Source organism: Haemaphysalis longicornis, unplaced genomic scaffold (genome assembly GCF_048455015.1).
Source record: "Haemaphysalis longicornis isolate Haplotype H1 unplaced genomic scaffold, Haemaphysalis longicornis Haplotype H1 scaffold_4, whole genome shotgun sequence".
Classification (NCBI taxonomy): Eukaryota; Metazoa; Arthropoda; class Arachnida; order Ixodida; family Ixodidae; genus Haemaphysalis; species Haemaphysalis longicornis.
The window spans coordinates 94,347,304-94,369,928 of record NW_027526361.1 but is presented as its reverse complement, the minus strand read 5'-3'; the positions used below and the strand labels follow the sequence as shown (position 1 = coordinate 94,369,928).

The 22,625-nt window shown below is 47.1% G+C and overlaps 1 protein-coding gene across 9 annotated transcripts in view; it reads left to right on the top strand.

Moving 5' to 3' along the window:
* Pnt (ETS transcription factor pointed) overlaps positions 1 to 4,499 on the top strand; it is a 333,486-nt gene extending 328,987 nt beyond the window's left edge. For all 9 annotated transcript variants that reach the window (XM_077707310.1, XM_077707315.1, XM_077707309.1 and 6 more), the window contains one exon: positions 1,384 to 4,499. In XM_077707310.1, the coding sequence (XP_077563436.1) occupies positions 1,384 to 1,724 (341 nt within the window). In that variant the 3' untranslated portion in view covers positions 1,725 to 4,499. The remainder of the gene's footprint in view (positions 1 to 1,383) is intronic.
* The last annotated feature ends 18,126 nt before the right edge of the window (positions 4,500 to 22,625 follow it).

The window sequence follows — 22,625 nt, the reverse complement described above, 5'->3', positions numbered from 1 at the left end:
TACTGTACTTAGCGCTTCACTTGCTCTGTTGCATGGCTTCAGCCAAGGTTTACTGCTACATGGATGAGCTTCGCTTCTGGCTCCGCTCTCAGCTTTTCAAGCCATTTGCCCCTTTTTTTTATTTTTGTTTAAGTTTTTTTATCTATGCCCTCTTCTTCATTGCTCTCTGCTTCCACAGTCAACGGAACGGCCTTGGAGTGGCTCAGCCGATGTGGTGGTCTTGCTGCACAGGGGTCGCCTCACAACATGGCTTAGGCCAAAATATTTCAGTTAAATGCCTCGTTTAGTTAGGAATTACCCTAGGCAAACCATTTTGCCTTTGTGAGTAACTGTGGAATGTCTGCACAAAATCGGACTGAGCCATTTCAAGTGTTGCGCTAACCCTTAGTGCCTTTCTATTAGAAGAATCAGTCTGCAGTTAGCTGAGTGCAGCTACTGCAAAAAGATTTCTATTGTTACTGGCATGCTGTAACAACCGTAATTTTTTTCTGTGCTGAATGCTTCTGTAGTAACTGATTTTGAAGTTGCTACCTTCAGTTTCACTCCTAGTACAGCAGATATGACAGTTCAGTTAAAATAGAGCAATGAGTTCCCTTAGCCACTCACTGTGAAGTGTTCCTGTCATACTAATTGCATACTGATGGCAAGCTGCATGTGAACTTGCCACTTTTTTTTTTGACACCCTCTATTGCTTAGCCAATACCTTCACTTCCAGCCTTTCAGAAGTAATACCATAGTATACATATAAATCATGGTACAAGAAGTGTACGAAAATGCTGTCATAATTTAGCTTCGATAGGCTTTGTGGGTTTTGTCACCATTAGCAACTGAGAAGTAATGAAGCCCCACTTTTTGCTCCTTTGAACACGACTATATAAAGGCTACATTGAATACAGTCATTTATTGTAAGCTAGTCTTACAGTACTTTAAGCAATCACCTGTATAATAATGCTGTTAAAGCATATTCGCTATCTGACATTGAACACAAAGCTTTTGCCACATGGGTCCCAAATGCGGTAGGAAGCTGTTCAGATACAACTTGCATGACTAAAATGCTGCCAATGCTTTCTAGCTAGAAGGAACCCCAAAATAGCAACAAACTAATGAAGTGTAGTGTCGGACCAGCAACAAGTATTAAGCAAAGATACAATAGCACAAATCCTGAAACTAATTTGTGCATAAAATCTGCACCAGGAATATTGCACCCAGTTGTTTGTAATATATGCATGAAATAGCCAATAGGCTACCACAATTGTCAAATCGTGATTTCCCTCTTGTTTTATGGAAGGTCTCTTCAAGCTAGCTTATCATTTCCCCCATGCTCTTTTTCTGTCAATCCTAACGTCGACGCCTTCGCTTTGGTCTGTTTTTTCCCCTTCACAGGAAGTGGTCCGATCCAGCTGTGGCAGTTCCTGCTCGAGTTGCTCACCGACAAGTCGTGCCAGGGCTTCATCAGTTGGACGGGCGACGGCTGGGAGTTCAAGCTGACTGATCCCGATGAAGTGGCTCGGCGCTGGGGCGTCCGCAAGAACAAGCCCAAGATGAACTATGAGAAGCTTAGTCGGGGCCTGCGCTACTACTACGACAAAAACATTATCCACAAGACGGCTGGCAAGCGCTACGTGTACCGTTTCGTGTGCGACCTGCAGACATTGCTGGGCTACTCGCCCGAAGAGCTGCACGCCATGGTTGAGCTCAAGCCTGAGAAGAAGGACGAAGACTGAACTTTTAAAAACTGATTGTTTCATTCCTTTTTTTTCTTACCCCTTCGCTTCTTGAATGTGGCCGGTGTATGTGACGGCGTGCCGCAAAGCCCGAAGCTCACTGAGGGTGCTCTCCCTCAACAGCTTGCGCCATCTCACGACAGTACGAGTGTGCTACAAGGTGCGCCACAAGACCCAGAACAGACTCTTGTTAAGAGTGCGAACATTTTGTTGTCGTGGCAAGTTTTCAAAATATTTGTGTAACGTGTTACTGGAGCCAGGCTTGTTTCCTGCCAGGTTGGTCCTGGATGGGGAATTTGTTACTCCTTGTCAAGACATGTTGTGGGATTGAAAGCTGAGCCTTGCTCAAGCAATGCCTACTTCCATCAAATCCTTTTTTATTCATGCTGCCTGTTGCGTGTGACAGCGTCTGAGAGGCTGCCATGTTGAATGTATCTATATTTCTTGCTGTGAATGTTGAGTGGTGGTTGCCTGTATTGGTGAAGTGTTACGATTTTCTCCCTCGTCAATCTTTCGTGCCGGACACGCCATCAATGCACCGTGTAAGTGTCATGCAATGTGTGGGGAGGACAAAGTTGTGGATACACTCGCCAAGTTTGTCTGAGCTGTAGAAGCGGAGAAAAGAGGGGCTTCATGAAGTTTTGTCAAGTCAAATCTTAATCATAGTTTGTTTCTTGTTTTCCTCCCTGTTATGTGCCTGAGGTTTGTTTTATGTGCTTTGTGTATCACTCAGGAGTATGCTTCTGGCTTGAAGGCTCTCCAAGATAGAAAAACTTGGCTGGTTTTGCTAAGAAAAGCGGTGAGGTTTTTTTTTTTTTTTCAAGGCTGAACTGGTACTAAAAGCAAAATATGAATGTCATACACGCAAGGTATGATTTTCTTTGTTATAAAGAAAACAGCACATTTTCAACACAGACTAAATGATAACTGGACAAATGCCAGTGCTAACTGGCACCACATTCACATAAAAAAGTGTTGTAGGGACACACAAATTCACTCAAAATAAGTACTCGAATGTAATGACAATGGGAGACACTGGCTTGGATGGATTGAATAGGATAAACAAATCAGGCAAGTTATTGCACAGAAGTAAAAGGGCAGTAATGGTGCCACGTAATGCTTTGACACTTTACATATTAGGATGATGGTTTTGCAAATTATTATGTTACATAAAATTTGTGTAGTGCCCTGTGGTATGTTTTGTTGGCCAGGTGTACGGTGTAGGTTCAGTGAACCTGCAGGAGGCACAGTGAAGTGCGAAAGATGGATATTTTCAGTGTGTTGACACAAAGAGGAAGCCTTCTGTTGCCTTGTTGGAGGGAAAGCTTAGACAGGAGGTTCAGACACCTCCTGAATTCTGTCTTTTGTCTGTTTTATAGTATGTTAGTCATGCAGTCCTTAATATAGTCACGAACAAGGTTGAATGTTTTTGTTAAATCATATCAAGCAAGAAGATACAGCAAAGAGCCAAAGTATTTCACTGTCTCATTTTTTTTTGTTTTTTTGCTTGACTTTTCTTTCCCCCTTTTGTTGCACCCGGCATTCGCCATCGGTTGTTTTGTTTCCTTGCGCTTATAATCCTGAACTTAGTGCACCTGCGCAGTGTTGGCGGGAGCTTTTTGCATGTTTTGTCATGATGCCCATCTCATCACGACTCGGTTACGCTGTAAATAGATACATGTATATTATATGCATCAAATTGCTACTTCATCAACGTATTTTATTAGTGACATAGCTTGACAACTTTTTTGCGGCATTTATCGTAAAGAAAAAAAGAAAACATTGAAGATGATATGACTTTAGGAGGAGGATCGTTTATACTAGAACTGTGCATTTTGTGAAAGCTGTTGGACTGCAAATAGAGAAGAGCAAGTTTGCATTTTCCATTGCTGTTGCCGAGAATTCCAGGTTGTTCATGTGATGTGGACGACTTCCTCGACATATATCTCCACCATCTTTACCACCTGGTGACTACAGGTGTGCCCCTCCTTCGTGTGTCTGCAAAAGTGATGTTATTATACATGAGACTTTCGTTCTTTGACCGCTCCTTTCTCCTTGCTGTAACTTATACCTGAACAAATATGAAGTTGGCAGACGCGTCTCCGTATAACGCAGTGTACAAAAAAGTATTAAGAGTACATGCCGCCAGTATTTTGTTATGCTGAAACTTTGAGGAAGCAGTGCCTTAATTTGTTTGTCTTCCAAAGAAGATATACTTATACATATTTATACAAAGTAAAATTTTCTATATGCTTTCGCGGTACACTTTTCTGAACCAGAGTTGCTGCGAAAGCACCTAGCGCAAGAACGGGGAACGTTCTCACCTTTTTACTTCACCACGTCTCTTCCTTTCATCTTCCACGCATTTTTCAACTGATGGACTGTACCCCGTTCTATCATGTGCGCGCGCCCTTGTAAATTATTTCCAGATGTTTTCATGCTCTTGGCCTTAAAGATTGAAGGAATGGCCCTTCTTTTTTTTTTTTAACTTTCTCTGTCACTTTTTATCTTTGTCACGTTACTGTTCCTTTAATTTGTTTGAAAAGCGTATGAAGTGCAAGATCTCATTAAAGAAGAAAGCATTACAAACACCCCGCAAGTGAACCATTTTTGCGGGGCATTGTGACATCTTGTGATCTGCTGTCTTCTCAAGTTTCCTTATTTTTTTTGCAGACTTGTTTGTAATGTGATTGTTCTCTCATTTGCTTTACTTCAAACGCAATGTGCAACTTCCGTGCTCTACAGGAAATAAAATGCACAAATGATTTTGAACAAGTTGCCTTGTTTTGCACTTACTGCATGGAATGAACATTCCCGCATTGTTCACAGTTGTCCAAGTCTGGGTGACGTGGGATCAGAACGCGTTACGGTCCCCCCGTAAAAGTGCCCCGGGAACCATTTGTAGACAGCAAGAGCGTAATAATGAATGGCTTTATTCAGCTTTATTGACCTAGTTTTCCTTTGAGGGCCCTGCAGCACGTACCATCGACTACTTGGAATGTATTTTGGGGTAAATTTAAGTCTATTGCCCCAGCAATCTCCTCCCGCAAAAATTATGAGACTCCATTCACTATCACCGATATTAGGCGAAATGAGAAATCGCGCATAATTGTTCCCTCGCGACTCGGCCGCGGACAACGCGACCAAAGCTGAGCGCGGTCTCGCGGAGAGGGGTACGGCCCTCGGCGTTCTCTTCGGCGGCGTTCGAAATGTCACAAGCCGGATAGTTTTCTGCTTTTCTCCGCAATGTGGAGGGGTCCATTTCCGGTCTGGTGCCACACAAAAAAAGAAAGCAGGCATGGCTGCCTGTTCGCAAGACCGCGCTCAGGCGTATTTAAAGCAATAAACGTTTGTTGTCAGGTTGGAAGGGGAGTATTAATTAAGTTCGTCACTCAAACTCCGCGCGCACTCAAAACACAAAAGAAGCGCCAGAACTGCGTACAGGTCCAGGCATAAAAGAGGGCACACAGCGCCGACGATGGCGAATCATCTCGGGAAATGCGAGAAATGAGCCGCGAAGTTGACCCGCAGTAGCCAATAGGACAGTCATGGCCGCAATAGCGTCATTTCGGATATGCCAGTGGTGCATAATGAGGAAAATTGAAGAGGGCGCGGTTAGTTTTTCCGCGTCTTTCACAGCGATTTGCGTGCTCATCGCTTCACATGCACCTGTTATATTTCGCTCAGGTATTCCTGGCAGTGCAATTTAAACGTCGCGCACTGCTGAAAGAGTGTGGCAGGGTACCTTTAATGTGTGGAAGAACTGCTTAAGCTTGACTTTAAAATTTCACCCTTTTATTGGAAAAAAGCAATATTTTGAACTTATATTCAATTTTTATTACGATCTAAAGTACAAAACTTTTTTGGCCCATCGCTATCATTCACCTCGAACGGTTTGCGTACCGATTCAGTGTGCGAGTTAGTCGAACCGGAACGAAGCGGGTTTACCTGAACCCGAACCAATATTTTTTTATATGTATATATATATATATATATATATATATATATATATATATATATATATATATATATATATATATATATATATATATATATATATATATATATATATATGCATATATTGAGAGAGAAGGTTCCTGGCTATAAGGTTCAAGACCCCCGGGACCCCCGGTCGAAACGTTAGAATAAATATTATGTTTTTCAATTGACTTCTCTATCGTAAATATATATATATATATATATATATATATATATATATATATATATATATATATATATATATATATATATATATATATATATATATATATAGCGAGTCAGAATTGGAAACGAGGGCCTCGTTGAATTAAGACTCGAATAACGGTTGGCTGTTTTCTTGACGAGGTTTTCTTGACTGCCAACCGTTATTTCTACACACACACACACATACACACACACGTACACGCACACACAGACACACACACACACACGCACACACACACACACACACACATATATATACATATATATATATATATATATATATATATATATATATATATATATATATATATATATATCAAGGTTGCAGTCGTCATTGCCAGTGCTATTCGGCTTTTTTTCGAAATATTTAATAGGGCCGAATGACGTGTGCTTGTCACGTTTCTTTTGATTCATTGATAAATAAGCGAAAATATAAGTCGAGAAAAAATCCGCCGTTTTCCGGGAGCGGCGGAAAACGGCGGATTTCCGCTCCCGGAAAACGGCGGATTTTTTCTCGACTTATATTTTCGCTTATTTATCAATGAATCAAAAGAAACGTGACAAGCACACGTCATTCGGCCCTATTAAATATTTCGAAAAAAAGCCGAATAGCACTGGCAATGACGACTGCAACCTTGATATGTATCTTTACCGAGTCCCTCGTCCCGTATCTCTCTGTTCTGCTACATGCATTACGAGGCACTGGCTCCAGCAGTTCGGATATGCCAATTGCTAACCCCGACCTCCGACCACGTTCTACGTGGCGGCCGCTGGGAAAGAAGACGTTCTACGTCTCCCGCGGTAGTCGAGGGGCGGCGCTAGTTGACCGGCCTCAGAGCTCTTGTAAATATAAACCCCCGCTTTAAAGTCGAGAGAGAAGCCGCTGTGGGGATAGCGTAATGGCTAACGCACCGCACCGGTTATGCGGAGATGTGGGTTCGTGTCCCGCTCCCGGAAAACGGCGGATTTTTTCTCGACTTATATTTTCGCTTATTTATCAATGAATCAAAAGAAACGTGACAAGCACACGTCATTCGGCCCTATTAAATATTTCGAAAAAAAGCCGAATAGCACTGGCAATGACGACTGCAACCTTGATATGTATCTTTACCGAGTCCCTCGTCCCGTATCTCTCTGTTCTGCTATATATATATATATATATATATATATATATATATATATATATATATATATATATATATATATATATATATATATATATATATATATATACATAGGCCCTGACGAAAGCCAGTCACTTTGCTGAATCGTTGTCAACAATCGGGCTTTTACCTTGTTCGAAGTTTTTCTTCTCTTATATATCTATATATATATAATATATATATATATATATATATATATATATATATATATATATATATATACATATACATATATATATATATATATATATATATATATATATATATATATATATATATATATATATATATATATATATATATATATATGACAAAAGTAAGGGTTGGCAGTCAAGAATGCCTCGGGAAGCAAAGGGGATAATGCGGTAGGTCATTGATACAGATGAAGAATTTTGAAAGACAGAAAGAAAGTGGAGAAATAATGCCCGCCTGGTGGGCATTTTTTCCACGATTACCCATTTTTTCCATTTTTCCCCACGACCTCCAGAATACGCGTCTGGTGCGATGACCACTACGCTACCGGTGGGGCTGTTTTCCCTCCACTTTCTCGGGTTCTTGTGTTAAGGTATTTTGGTTTCGTGCGCTTGGGGGCGGCAGCCGGCGCCACTCGGAGTAAAGGGACCTTCTTTTTAATCCCCGGGCCATGACTCGAGTGTCTACGACATGTCGAGAGTGGTCGACCAGCGTTGAGCCCTCTTAAACTACCCATGGCACCAAGACTTGCCAGAACGGACGCCCTCGCTATGCATGTAGCGAATCAGAATGGGAAATGAGGGGCTCGTTGAATTAAGACATAATTAAAGGTTGCCAGTCAAGAATGCCTCGGAAAGCAAAGGGGAGAATGCGGTAGGTCATTGAAACAGATGAATTTTGAAAGACAGAAAGGAAGCGGAGAAAGAAATGCCCGCCGGTTGGGATCCCAACCCACGACCTCCAGAATACGCGTCTGGTACGATGACCACTGCACTACAGGCGGGGCTGTGCTCCCCTTCATTTTCTCGGGTATTAATGCTAAGGTAATTGTTTCCTGTGCTTCGGGGTGGAAGCCAGCGACACACTGAGTATACGGGGTGAAGGGGACCTTCTTACTACCCGCGGATCGTGACTCGGATCGTCTACGACTTGCCGGGAGCGGTCGAGCAGCGTTGAACCCTGTTACCTATTGCACCAAGACTGCCAGAATAGAGGCCGTAGCTATGCATGTAACAAATCAGAAGGGGAAATGAGGGGCTCGTTGAATTAACACAGAAATATGGGTAAGCAGTCAAGAAAGCCCAAGAAAGCAAAGGGGAAAATGTAGTAAGTCATTGTATGTTCATTGAAGCAGATACAGTTTTTTGAGAGAAAGTCGCGAAAAACATTCCCGCACCCGCAAGGTGGGATCCGTACCCAGGACTTCCAGAATACGCGTCTGGTGCAAATTATATATATATATATATATATATATATATATATATATAGTAAGGAAATGAGGGGCTCGTTGAGGAAATACAGAAAGATAGGTCAGCAGTCTACGACGCCAAAGGAGGCATAGGGGTGTGGTTAGGCTCTTTTCTGTTTTACTACGGTTAATGAAGTGAACATTTTTTTTAATATACAGAAGAAAGAAAGAAAAACACGCGCCCAGAGTGGGGACCGAACCCACGCCAATCGATTACATGTCGAATGCCTTACCAATTCGGCTATCTGGGCGACTGTGTTCTCCTTCACTTTCTGGGCTATTTATATTTACTAGAAGTGTATCTGACACTTGAGGGTGGTAGCCAGCGCCACTCTGACTACACGGGGAGAAGGGGACCTTCTTTTCAACCCCCGGGGCGTGACTCCAACGTCTACAGCCTGTCAGGAGCGGGCCTGTCAGGAGCGGTCCCCACTCTGGGCGCGTGTTTTCTTTCTTTCTTCGGTATATTAAAAAAAAAATGTTCACTTCATTAACCGTAGTAAAACAGAAAAGAGCCTAACCACACCCCTATGCCTCCTTTGGCGTCGTAGACTGCTGACCTATCTTTCTGTATATATATATATATTATATATTATATATATATATACATATATATATATATATATATATATATATATATATATATATATATATATATATATATATATATATATGTACATATGTATAGTAGAACAGAAAGATACAGGACGAGGGACTCGGTAAGAACACGTATTAAAGTTGCAGTCGTCATTGCCAGTGCTATTCGGCTGTTTCCGAAATATTTAATAGTGCCGAATAACGTGTGTTGGTCTTGTTTCTTTGATACAGTGATAAAATAAGCGAAAATATAAGTTGAGAAAAAATCCGCAGTTTTCTATGCGCGTGCACCGCACGCGCAGAGCGCGTGCGGTGCACTGACCAATTTTGCTATCCCGCAGCGGCTCCTCTCTCGACTTTACCGGCGGGGTTTATATTTACAAGTGCTCTGAGGACGGTCAACTAGCGCCGCCCCTCGACCACCGCGGGAGACGTAGAAGGTCTTTTTTTCCAACGGCCGCCACGTAAGACGTGGTCGAAGGTCGGGGTTAGCAATTGGCATGCCAATTGCTAACGGAGAGACTCGTTGCGTAGCATGCCCCACTGGGTGGTATCGTTGCTACACACGCCGAGGAACCAGCGGTGGCGCAGGGCGGGCCGGGCGTGACACCGCTCTGGAAGCAGTCCGAATTGATCCGCGGCATCCGTAGCCCCTCACTGGCGGCGACACCAGCAACAAAGACGTCCTCGAGGTACAGGGACGGTGTGTCCAGCGCCTCATTCAGAACCATCTGCGCGGCTACCCGGGGCATGACGTACGCATAACCCTCGACGAAGGCTGGAAACATGGGCAGTTGGTATATGATGGGCGCCAGGTACTTGTGAGCCCGCGGGTTCCGTTCAACTTGGTGCTGCCTGACCACGCTTCCGGCCACGAAAGGCCGCGCTCTTCGTCCTCACGCATCTGGAGGTAACGGTGCAGGTTCGGTCCGTTCGGAACGTTCACGAACACGTAGTCTGTGGCTTTCACCACGAAGTGGACGCGGGGACACGTGGTCACCACCCACTGGAGTAGGAAGACCGTCTTGAGCGTCTCGTTCCTGCGTCGTGTGGTTCGGGCTTATCCTTAGGCTCTTTCACACCAACTCGACCGCTAGGGCAGTGACGGCAATACGGAAACAAAGAACGGTACCGCGATCATCCTCACTATAGTGACGAAAAGGGGAAACGACTATGAAAGATGAGGGGGACAAAAACGTATAATACTTGGGAATCTCGTTTTTATACAATATCAGCAAGAAAGCATGGCCATAAGGTAAAATCTTGCGAACCCGGTTGCTCCAATATACCCCGCGTTCTGACACCCGGTTATCCTGAATAGCTTTCAGACGTTAATTTTGATATCTAGTTGGTCACTGTTGCGCCGGAAAGGCGTAGGTCCTGCTGCATTGAAATGAAAGCCTCCGTTAACCTTTGAGCAGGTAGAATATCTCATTCTGACCTCGGTAATGCTCACTAAAGGGCACGCATAGATCTCGTAGTTTACGAAGGAAAATCCTGGAAACGGAGAAAAAAAATGTTCGTCCGACCCCCGAGTGCGAAGCACTGCGCCGGTGATAAAGGCACGCGAATCTCGCCCATTGTACCAGGACCAGTACGTGTCACATCACAATTTTAATTTTGCCTCAGCCTCCGACCGGGTCTCATAGAACATATGAATGGGTATACGATAACCTCCGGTAGATGCTGCGCAAGGGCGTGTTACTACCCCTAATGCAAAGTCTGGTAGAAGCTACGAGCGTTGTTCTTTCCCTTATCGTTACCAACGCAAAACGCACGGTAGAGCATTTCTTTGATCACGATTAAGGGGATTATATTTTAATGTTAATTAATAGGTTTAATATTTTAGAGGATTAACTTACTCATACGACATTTAGAGTGCGGCTTGGCTCCGTTTTATTACGAGCGTTCACTCAAGAAAATGGTGCGCCACAGGGAGATGTTTTGAGCTGCACACTTTTTATTGTTAAAATGAACACTCTAAAGAGGGCATCCATCCATCACCATCAGCAGCCTACTCACGACCACCGCCGGACGAAGGCCTCTCCCATTGACCTCCAGCTGCTCCTGTCTGGCGCTGTTCGAGTGCACAGTTTACCTCCGAATTTATTTCATCAGTCCATCGGATTAATGGCCTTCCCCGTCTCGTAGACCCATCTGCTGGTATCCGCTCTATTACCGTAATTGCCGAGTGGTTGTCGGTTCCTGTAGCGCTTGTACTGTCTTTTCGTCCGTTAGTCCCCGTCTCTGCGCTGTTTTTTCCCCCTGAGATGTCAAACCAACTAGCCCAATCCCAAGCTTTAGTCCTGTCACTAACTACATGGCCAGCCCAAGTCCATTTTCTTTTTAAATGCGAATGCATTTCTTAGCCGTGGGTTGTCTTGCGTCGTTGAGCGGCGTGCGCCTAGCAACAGCTGTGGCGCGCGCCTAGCAACCGGAGCAGGTGCGGAGTAGCGGAGGGCAAGGGGAGAGGAGGAGCGCGCTCGGCGTGTGAGGGCGCTCGCATCGCGGAGCTCGGGCGGAGTAGCGGAGAGTGAGTGGAGAGGAGGAGCGCGCTCGGCGTGTGAGGGCGCTCGCATCGCGGAGCTCGGGGCGGAGAGAGAGCTCGCGCGCGGGCTGGCGCGGGTCTCTCTCTCCTCTCCACGTACCCCTCTCCGCTCGCTGCGCATATAAATGCAGGCAGCGCGCGCCTCTCTCCGTGACTGCTTGCCGACTGGCGCCTTGATAGCGATGGAAGTCGGTGTAGTCGAATCCCTCGCGGCAACGATACCGCAAAGAAGAATTCGGTGCACCCAATGCATTCGCATTTCCGCACGATCCCCTTCGGGGAGGTGGGGGGATTTTTCTTTATTTTGAACTACGCTGTCTTCTACTCTAGTTTTTTCTCTGCACCACGTAGCTCGTATCGTGTCCCTGAGTGTTCCTCCTAACATTATTCGTTCAATGGCCCGTTGAGCCTACCCAAGTTTGCTTTATATTTGTTTAGGCACCAAGTTTCAGCTCCATAGGTCATAACCGGCAGTATGCACTGGTTGTAGATTTTCTTGAGTGACAGAGGGAGCTTACTTTTCATTATTTGGGAGGGCTTGCCGAGTGCTTCCCTACCCATACCTATTCTGCGCCGGATTTCTCTCTCGTGGTTGGGGTCAGCACTAACCATCTGTTCGAAGTAGTTATATTCTTTTACTTCTTCCAGCGTTTCGTTTCCTAAACGGAAGAGCAAGTTTTCGGCATGCCTGTGCCTCATTTTTAAAATTTATTCAACTTTATTTTTGGCCCCACGGCCGTGCTTTCTGATTGTAGTTGTTCCTCAAGCATTGTTTGCAGGTGTTCTGCAGTCTCACTCAGCAATACTATGTCGTTCGCAAACTTCAAATGAGTCAACTATTCCCCGTTTATCCTTAATCCTGTGTTTTGCCAGACAAGCTTTCTAAACACCTCCTCCAGACATGCTGTGAATAGTTTTGGCGAGATGGTATCTCCCGGTCGTACTCTCTTTCGGATCGGGAATTTATCGCTTTGGTTGTTGAGGGTTATCCTGCCCGTGCACTTTTATGTGTTCTAGAAGTATCACGTAGATCTCCTTTGGATACCCTGGTCTTTAAGTGCTTCTAGCACGGCTGCACTGACTACGGAATCAAAACACTTTCTCATAGTCTAATTGCTATGTAAAGGGGTTGAGTGTATTCTGGGGAGTCCTCTATCACTTGATTGACAACATGGATGTGATCCATGGCTAAGTACCCCTTCCTAAACCCAGCCTTCTCTCTGGGTTCTTGGAAATACAAGATGTCACTTATGCGGCTAACTATAACTTTGGTAAAAAGTTTGTACACAACCGAGAGCAGGCTGATGCCTTCTTATGAATCAGAATAATGTTAGCGTTTTCCCACAAAACACAAGTTTGTTTTGTTCGAAAGATTTGGTGTTTTATAGTGCCCCTCACGCTTTTCCGGCACCAAGTGACGTTTTAGTGACTGAAAAATTATTTAATTTAAGTTAAAATTTGATTCTCCCTCCAAATCGTGTTTCATGACGTCTGCTATTACGTCAGACGTACGGATTTTCAAGCGAACGTCTAGTGAGCTGCTAAGCCTGCAGCGGGGTGCAGGGCTTTGTTTACCGTCAGTCCTAGACGGGACGACCATACCGTTGTTCGCACTCGCTTTGTTTATGGCCGTATTTGCATCTAGCTTGTTCTTGTTACGGAAGGTAGTAATCGTTTCGTGAAACGTGGGTTATGTTCGACAGATAGGGTCACATACGACAATGTCGCTCACGCCATCGGCCAGTGTCGTCAGAGACTAGTGTCACTAGATAAGGTCACAGAGTAACGGCACTCTTTTCTTCTATTGTTCCGTGCCGCCGCCGTGATCATTGGTCAGTGCGCACCACGTGACATTTGTTTACACTGGGACGGTGCATGGGCACCGCCATTTTGTTGCTTACGTGTTTTCGGTCGGTCAACTGTGGTAGTATCAGCTTGACCTCCCTGCTCTGCGGCTGCGCGCGACTAGCGTCATTCCGAATGGAAATAAAAAATAACGCGTTTCGCAGCATTTCAGCTGCAGAAGTGTGTCCGAAGATGCTGTGTTGCTGCGTCTTCGGCAGTGAAGTTTACAAATGACCTCGTCAAAGTTAGCGGTGAGGCCGCAGAAGCGGCAATCTGGCAACACTGATAAACACCAAAATGGCCGCCGTTGCTCCCTTGCGTGCCTCAGTGATGGTACTCTGTAGCTTATCTAGTGGAACTATCTGAGACAACCCCAAAGCGCCGCAAAAAGCCACCTTAGCCTATTTCCACTTGAAATTGACATGCCATTTGTAAATATAGACAAAGCACGAGTGCCTTAATACGCCAACATTTTTTAAGTCTTCAACACGTGGGTTATGTTCCCACCACTGCGCAGAATTTTACACGGGCGCATTTGAAACATCCTCTGCTGATCTTGTGCTGTTTTTGGAGCAGCTTGTATAGAAATCTCAGCGCTAACAACAAAATTACGCCCATGTTCCCGTGAGGGAACCCTGGTGTGATGCGACGCATCGGGGGTTCAATTGGTGTTTCCGTTGGGTTGATTCTCTAAATCGGGTGAAACGTGTTGCGAACGCGTATGATGCATTTCCATCACATGCGAGTGTTCTCATACGCGGGAAGATGGGCGTAATTTGACTTTAGCGCGTTTGGAGTGACGCTGGTGTTGGATTGTGTCACACCACTCGCTGAACGGACTGTCGCTTCCATCACGTCTTCATCGGAAGAATCAAGTCAAGCACGCAGTCGTCAAGCAAAGTGATGCGAAGTCGAATGAGAGCGAGCGCTGACTAAACCGCCGCAGCGCGCTACCCGCTTTATATTCAAAGCCCCTGAAGGAGAGGAAACTGCGGAGGAGAGTCGCGCGTGCGCGCACTTGCGCGACGGGAGCGGAGCGAAGCGAGCGAAGCTCGCGCACGCAGCTGTTGTTTATAATAATGAGACGGAGTGAGAGTGTTGCGCACAGCTGTCGGAGAGAAGAGCGGAGGAGAGTCGCGCATGCGCAGGTGGCGTGCGGACGTTGCCGACGTCGACGCAGGAGAGACATGCCTCAGAGCAAGAGATGCGTCGCATCTAAAAAATTCACAGGTAAAACCCACGTTGTTGACTTCCTCTTAATCACCATCATAGCAGACGACGCTAGTCATCATCATTTCATTGTGCTTCTCACGAGCTGTCGCATGGTCTCGTGGCTGCGCCGGCTCGCCCTGTTTTTCTAGCACTTTCCATTAAAGCCTCATCCTGTCCAGACGTGTCGAATCGCACTCTGACCATCGCACCGCAGCTAAAGGACACATAGGTCCAATACATGGTGCCGAAACCCGAAACGTTTATACGACACCAAGCCCATCGACGTACGGAGCCACGAAAGCCGAGAAAAAGACAAGGCGCCTGCGACCTTGGTGAAAGTTCTCCGCTGTGTCGACGACGCCTAAGCCTACGGGCGCAACTGGATGGCCGTTTAGCGGAAGCGGAAGATTACATAAGGGGAAACAGAGAGGCGATGGCAGGCGCGGTAAGTGCACCGCTCTAACGAGTCGGCGCATTTTATGGCAAGAAAGAGTAAATGGACAAGGCGATCTTTGATGAGACGCCAGATGACATAGTGGACAGCGACACGTTAGATGCTGGACAATATCGCGGCAAGGTTGTCAGCTGGACCATGAATTTACGACTCAAGCTGCAAGAATGCCGGTCTTCAACGCCGCGCTCCGCGACCGTCAACTCACTACCAAACGACAAATGCAAACGTACCCACAAAGAACTTCTCAAATTTCACGGGAACCGTAAACCATGGCAGCGATTCTGGACGCAGTTTTCGGTAGCTGCTCACAGCGACAAGCTCAGCACGGCTGACAAGTTCAAGTACACGAGCAGCCTCGCGACTGGAGCAGCTGCATAGGCCATACCAGGACTGCAAGCTACCGATGACTGCTATAGGGACGCCATCGAGACACTGAAAAAGCGCTTCGGAGATGACCGCATCATCGTGCAATATCATCTACGAGGCCTCTTGGACTTGAAGGCTGTGTCGTCGTCATCCGACGTCCGACAAATGAAGGAACTTGAGGATAAGCTTCAGATTCGTACCCGCAGCCTCAAGGCCCTTGGAACGCGCTCGACAACCTAGTACACCATACTGCTGACATCCTCCTAGGGGTCCTGCCATCGGACACGGTCCTGCGGTTCCATGAGGGGCGCAAGACGTAATTTTCCCCAGATGGCGCTTCATCGAACCCACTCGGCGACTCATCCGGTCTAATGGCACCGCTCGTGCACGAGAATCGACTGGTCTTGGATTTCTTCCGACCATCAGCTCACGTCTCGGGAGGCCGTTTCTGAAAGCGCCACACAGAAAATTAATCGAATTTCAGAAGACGAACGAAAACCCAGCTTTCCGCCTGTCGTTCCAAAGACCTCTGCTTGGCAAGGCTCAGCGAGCAAGTAGCAGCAGTGCTTGTTTGGCCACATTCGAACGCACTCTTCTGAAGCCTGCGCTGCCCAGAAACTCAGCCTTTCACGCAAAAGGGAGATTCTCGTCAAAGCTGAACGATGATTTTGTTGTCTCAAGCGAGCAGCCCCGCAATCACCACGGTGCTCAGCGACTCGAGGACCGCAGTAGCAAGCTACGCCAGGAACGCCGTGTGCGGGACTGCAGCGAGCCTGCTCCCCGAGCGCAAGGAGACTACAACGCACATCCGCTGGTTCCCCGCACACGTGGGGGGCATTGCGGGTGGCACCGCCAACCGCAACGAGGAGGCGGACGCCATCGCACGCGAGCTCGCGCACCGTGCAGTGCCCCCTGCCCATCGTCTGCGACGGAGATCATGGAGCCCCTGACCAACTACGGGGACATCCTTCACTGGCGTCGTGCGGGAAGACGCGCTTTGCCCCCACCTCACCCGAGGCTCAAGAGGGGCGAAGCCGTCCTCCTCCGTCAACTACAGACTGGATCCGTGCTGACTCCAGCGCTCGCGCGCCACGTGTGACCTGGAACTTACGAAAGTGCAGTGTGCAGTGTGTGTGCGTTGGTGACTGCCGACCTGGCCCACATCATGTGGGGATGTGAAAGACACAGTGCAGTGGGGAGCCCAAAAGAGCTACCACCGGACATTATAGGACTCATGAGCTCGCCCGAATACGAGCGGCAACTGCTGGCAGTCCAGCGGCTCGAGGCTGCTCTGGCCCGGCAAAGGCGAAAAGGAGACCCTCCTTCGGGAGGGGACTCGCCGAATAGCCTGAACCGGTGCCCAGGCATAGCTTCGGGGTCTGCTTAGTACACAGACAGGGGGTGGCGAAGCCCTGCGTGGCCTGACCCGCCTCCCCGCCGGAAATTTTCAATAAATGTCATTTTCTCTCTCTCTCAAGCAGGTACACTATCTTGGCGAAAGATTCCAGAAGCCAGCCAAAATGTGGCAAGTACACGAGAAGGCACGCAACATCCAGTGTGCCCCACAGACAGCACTAGGAACGATGCGAAGAACATGACGTTTGCACCGGTCAACCTGGTCTCAAAACAAGCAGGCTCCGTCGTGCTGCTACAGACTGTCAGCCACAATTGCAGGCGCGACAACATTAGGGCGCTTCCGCGTTCTCATCGATGGAGGAAGCCAGTGGAGCTTCATTGCAGCCAGTGGTTCATGAAGACCCGTTTGCGAATCGCCGAGCGAGGAAACGTTGACCGTGGGCGTGTTTGGAGGTCAAAATATGCGGAAACAATGAGAAAGGTGCGACTCCTTTTCCTCGCTGCAAACAGGAAACGTCGAATTTCGCTGGAAGTGTACACGATATGCAGCGAAAATATTCTCGTACCAGGAGAGAGATTTTTAACGGCCAATAATGAGGTGCACCGGGGTACGCAGGCTCTTTCTGTACAAGGAGTGACGGGCAACCAGATTGCGGTTCTCGTCGGATCGGACGGCCCAGTTATCGGACCCTATGGGTGAGCGGTAACCCGTGGCAGGGACCGCATATTTGGCAATTGGCACTGTCTGATGCCCTCGCTGAGCAATCAGTCTTGGAAAAGAGTCAGACAAAAGGATTGGAGCAAAATTGCTTCCCTCATTCCCGCCCTTTTCCCATAACCCAAACCCGATGCCCAAGTTCCCGTTCCCAGCAACCCACCCTATCCGGCTTTTTCCTAGGGAGGACAAGAGGGGTCCTCCCGGGCCCGCTCCCCTGGTGGTGGGTCGCAAGAAAGTCTTTCCCTTTAATTTCTCTCCACCTTCGTGTGGACAAAAATCTCTTTGCCGGTTGGCCCTATTTTTGTACTGTTGCAATTGGGTATAACCGGTTGTACTTCGTGTGGTACCGGGGAGCTATTGAAGGCTCCATTTACTCGATGTTACTGGGAGCTGGTAAACGGACCCGTAAAGCCTGTGCATGGAAAGCTGAAAGCCGTGGAGACAAGATTAGGATGGACTGTACAAGGCTTATTGCGTGTAGCAGCCGACGTCATACAGTGTGCCAGTGCTGTTGTGATTCGATCGCCCGTTGAAGATGGAGTGGTCTTGAAACTTTTCTCTCATTTCTGGGACCTTGAAACCATCGAAGTCCAGACCCAAGACGAACGAGTGACGGGCAGCGATTCGGTGCTGCCGAATTCCGAGCAAAAAGCACAACAAAAACATTTCCACAAGCGGACCATCCGCTACCGACTTAGACACGGGGAAAATGACTGCCCTTTGGAACTACTGTGAGTCCTTTGCCTGCAAACACGTATATCGTCGTTTAGAACAAAAGCCAAATAATGCTTCCAAATAAATTGTGAGCGCTCACACACACCGATTGAGATACAACGGTTTATAGATACCGTAACACTCTGGCCGCCCATGTCTAGTCATCAATATTTCTAAGTGATTCTTCAAAACATATTTTGCTCTGTGCTTCTCTCACTTCAGAGGAGGCCCATCCATCTCCCTGCACTGCCTCATTTGTTGCTTTACTGTGTGCTCTTAATGCCAATCGACCTACTGCCCTCTGATTTACTTCTAGCCCTGATTGAATCTCTGATTTGACACAAACTACTGCGCTTGGAAAGGCGAGTGCCGGTACCATTACACCCTTTCAGATTCTTCTCACTACTCCATATTTGTTACATCCCCATAGGACTCCGTGCTTCATGATAGAGGCGTTTCTTTGGCCTTTCATTCTTAAATGCTCCTCATAAGTTTTTAGATACGCCTGACCTTCATTTATCCATATGCCCAGATATTTCGTTACCCACGGCATTGTTGCTTGTTGGACGAATACGGATTCGTTAGGCCGTCGTCATTAAAAAACATGTGCGCCGTCCTTGGGGAAAACGATGTGTGTGCGCCGCCAAGCATCTGTGTTGCTAATGCGACGCCGCCAACTCACGTGTCACCGGTTACGTCGGGCTGCACGCGATGGTGTTTCTTTTTCACGCTGTCACCCGATAAAGCACAGTATATAGAAGAGAACAGCAAGAGCTGTTTGATGTACCAAACTGTGCCCCAACGAATGCAAAGTGATACCCCGAAGCCAAGTAGTGTTCCATGACCTATATGTATACGATTATACCTATCGCCAGACATGGTTGATATCGTCGCAAACGGCGTCGTCATGGACCATGTCGCGCGCATAGGTTAGTGAAAGCCGATCGCCCCTTCAAGGACTGTAACTTATTCAGGAATATAAAAGAAATATTGTTGCCGGGAACTTTGTAGTGCGGAAGCAAAAATTCGAGTGATTTGTTCAAAGCGAACTTGCGATTCACCAGCCCTTGTGCCGACTGAGGAGTGCAAGCACGGTACGGCTCGTTAAACGGCCTCGCGCGCACAATCTGCTACGCTACCATACATATAACCGGCGTACGCGTGAAAAATTTCTTTAAAACCATCATTTGGTTCTTATACTCAACCACCCATTAGAGGGCACTTGTGTCGACATCCGTAGTCGCACGCGACCGCAGCCTTCGGCCTCTTGAGCGCCGTGTCGATTTCGTTCGGAGCCGCAGTTTCATTCTCCGGTGATGCGAAGTTCTCGAGGGCAAGAAGAGCGCCACCACATAATACTAAAGCCCCTACATAATACGAGTTTGATCCTGCCCCGAAGAAGCGACGTCAAGGTAAACTATTCATGTGGCTTTCCCTGACTTCGCTAAAAATACGTTATATCTACGTCATTTGATGTCACTTTTTTTTTTGCGCGAACAAAGACGGCCGGTGCGGCGTTGATGGCGTGTGTGCCCAACGTTATTGTGTCATGTGGGATTCCAGTCGTGGTTCCAATCGCAAGCCTGACACATCGTTGCGTCCTTATCGCCTTGCACAGCGGCTGACTCGCGGCGCTTGTTCTTGTTGGGAGGATTACTCGTACTTATTTGGATTGGTTATATTTCGTGAACTTGCGGCAGCCCGCGTTGGTAAGCCTATCGCATCCTTTTTTGTACGCTGCTTCGCCCCGCTATTTCCATGCTCCTAGAACTAAATCTGCCGCCGTTAAATATGTTGTAAGCTTCATCTTACAGTTCGCGCGCCATCGGTTTTACGCTCCTGCATTCGTTGTCTGCTTGTGCATCGCTACTTGCATGCCAAGCCTAGTGTTTTGATTCTGCTGGCTCAAAGATAAAACCTGCGGGTCGGTAGTTTCCAGCGCGTCGCGCCGTGGCTAACGAGGTAGCTGACTTTGATTACATGACAACGCGAGTGACGTAGTGTCAGCGTGTGCACGCATCATGTATGTTCAGGTAGCGCAAAACACCATCGAACGCAATCCGTCCTCGCGCGAGCTTGTTCTGCAATTTTTTCGCAGGGAAGTACAACTTTGGTGGGCACAAGGTAAACAGGTGACACTTCAGTTATTATTCATTTATGTTTTGCAATTTTTTTACTTCGAATACCACAGTGCTTTCAACTTTAAAAGTCTTAATGAAATGACAGGCAAGACACAAAAGGAGTTGCGAATTTTAAGCAATATGTAGGCAGCCATTATTGAATGCACAGGAAGCAGATTTATATTGTTTTGTCTATTTTAAAATTTTCCATAGAGGGCACGTGGAACTGCCAGCTAGCAAGTTTACTGAAGTTCTAATATGCTCAAATACATCTAAAGAAGTGGCAAAGGATAGATAGGATACCCCTTCAACCTCACCAGTTAATCGTCTGGTAGTGTATCAGGATTTTGTTCACAATTACCGCTTGGCATTTATTTGCCTTTTGTTTGCCCCAGTGCCTTCCGCCTCCCATGACCTGGTTAGGCAACAAAACTTCCTCTTGCGTCTTTTTTGAGTATATATTTTAACAGGCTCTTTCCTTCTTTACTCTTGTGTTTGGCTTGGAACTCAACATAACCAACCATAATACTTTCATGCCCACTCAATGGGATGGGCCAGTGATAATGAGAGGTTCCCTTGAATGCCTGCAGCCAATGGACCTCTCCCTGGTTACGTCACACGGCGGCCATGACGTCACGGCCAGCGCACATGCTCGCTGCGGCCGAGCGGGTGGTGGGCAAAACATTCGGACTAGCTCGCGGCGCGTATTGGGCGGGCGCAGAAGTGGGGTTTTCGTATATGTGTTGGCTTTTCTAATGGCGGTGGGCTGTCGTGCTTTCGGCTACGCAAATCGTGCGAGAAAAGGCAGCGGCATCAGTCTCTCTCGCATCCCCATACCGGTAAATTGGGCTGTCATTGTGGACGCACGCAATACGCCGACGTGCCTGGCAGCCAAAGCAGCCACATGGTCTGTTCTTACTAAGAGCAACATTTCCCATTTTAGAACTTCTGCCGTTCCTCAAAGTGCAGTCATACGGTCTACATTGGCAGTAGGCGCTGATTAGGGCCATGAAACGATGCGGTTTTAAATGCGGAGCATTTCAGTAACTCACGATGTCACCCGCGTTGGCGTCCGTAGTCCGCGTCCGCATCGCTCCCCCTACACTACATAAAAAAATAATACTTGCCGGCGCCAGGTTTCGATCCTACGACTCTGCGGGCGGAACGCAAGGTGCACGGTACTCTACCAACTGAGCCACAAAGCCGACACAGAACGGAAGGTTACGAACGTGCCTTATATCCTTGACTCATTCAAACTACGCCAAGAAGCTGCTGATACAACGCATTCACTACCATCAACTCCCCAAACACTAAATTTACGACAGTAAATTCAAAATGTGGCCGTGCAACGCCGGCACGTGCGGGCAGAAAAGCACAAAGAGAACTGAACTCCCGCTGGCGCAGTTTCAGGCAGGGGGCGCGCGAGCACTGCGCAGGCGGGAAATTTGAATCGCATGGGGTGGTAGCAGTAAGCCGATAACGGCGCTACAGCCCATTATGGCGAACCACTGCTCTGCACTTCCGACAGCTTTCACATTGAGTGGAACGGCTTTAATTTTTCAATCTTCTGCTATCATGCAACACCAACAGAAACTTCGTTTAGTGAAATAGTTACGGAATAGGGGAGGGGGAGTGCAGGGGGGAAATTTCCTTTCTGGGAAATATTTTCATGTTTTGATGAAGTAGACTACTGTATTAAAAAGACAATGAGTGTCTAACCTGCTTAGGTGACGTGAAATAATTGTTTCGACGAGCCATCCGCGATAGCCGCCTATTGCCAGATCGGGAGAAAGAACCTGTATGATCGTATGAGGAGAAGAAGATACCTGTTCAAGACAAACAGGTGTTTGTAAGTACCATAAATTTAAAGCTTGATCAGTTACAGTATGCCTTGTAGCTGCGGCGAAGAAGATCCTTGTAGCGGCCGAATTTAGCATCGTACCTTCGTCGCGAGATGGGCCACTCTCGTGTCTGTGTTGCTGCACACTGATCTTGAAAAATAAGTTTGCTCTAGCGAACAGACTAAATGAATGTATTAGGGGTGAAGCCCCTTAGGAGCTCGGGCTGGCGTCGTCTCCTGTCGTCGTCGTCGTATCTCGTATCATATGGTCACGGTACTAAATCCCCGGGAAACTCGTTATCCAACGCCTCGCGCTGGAATGTT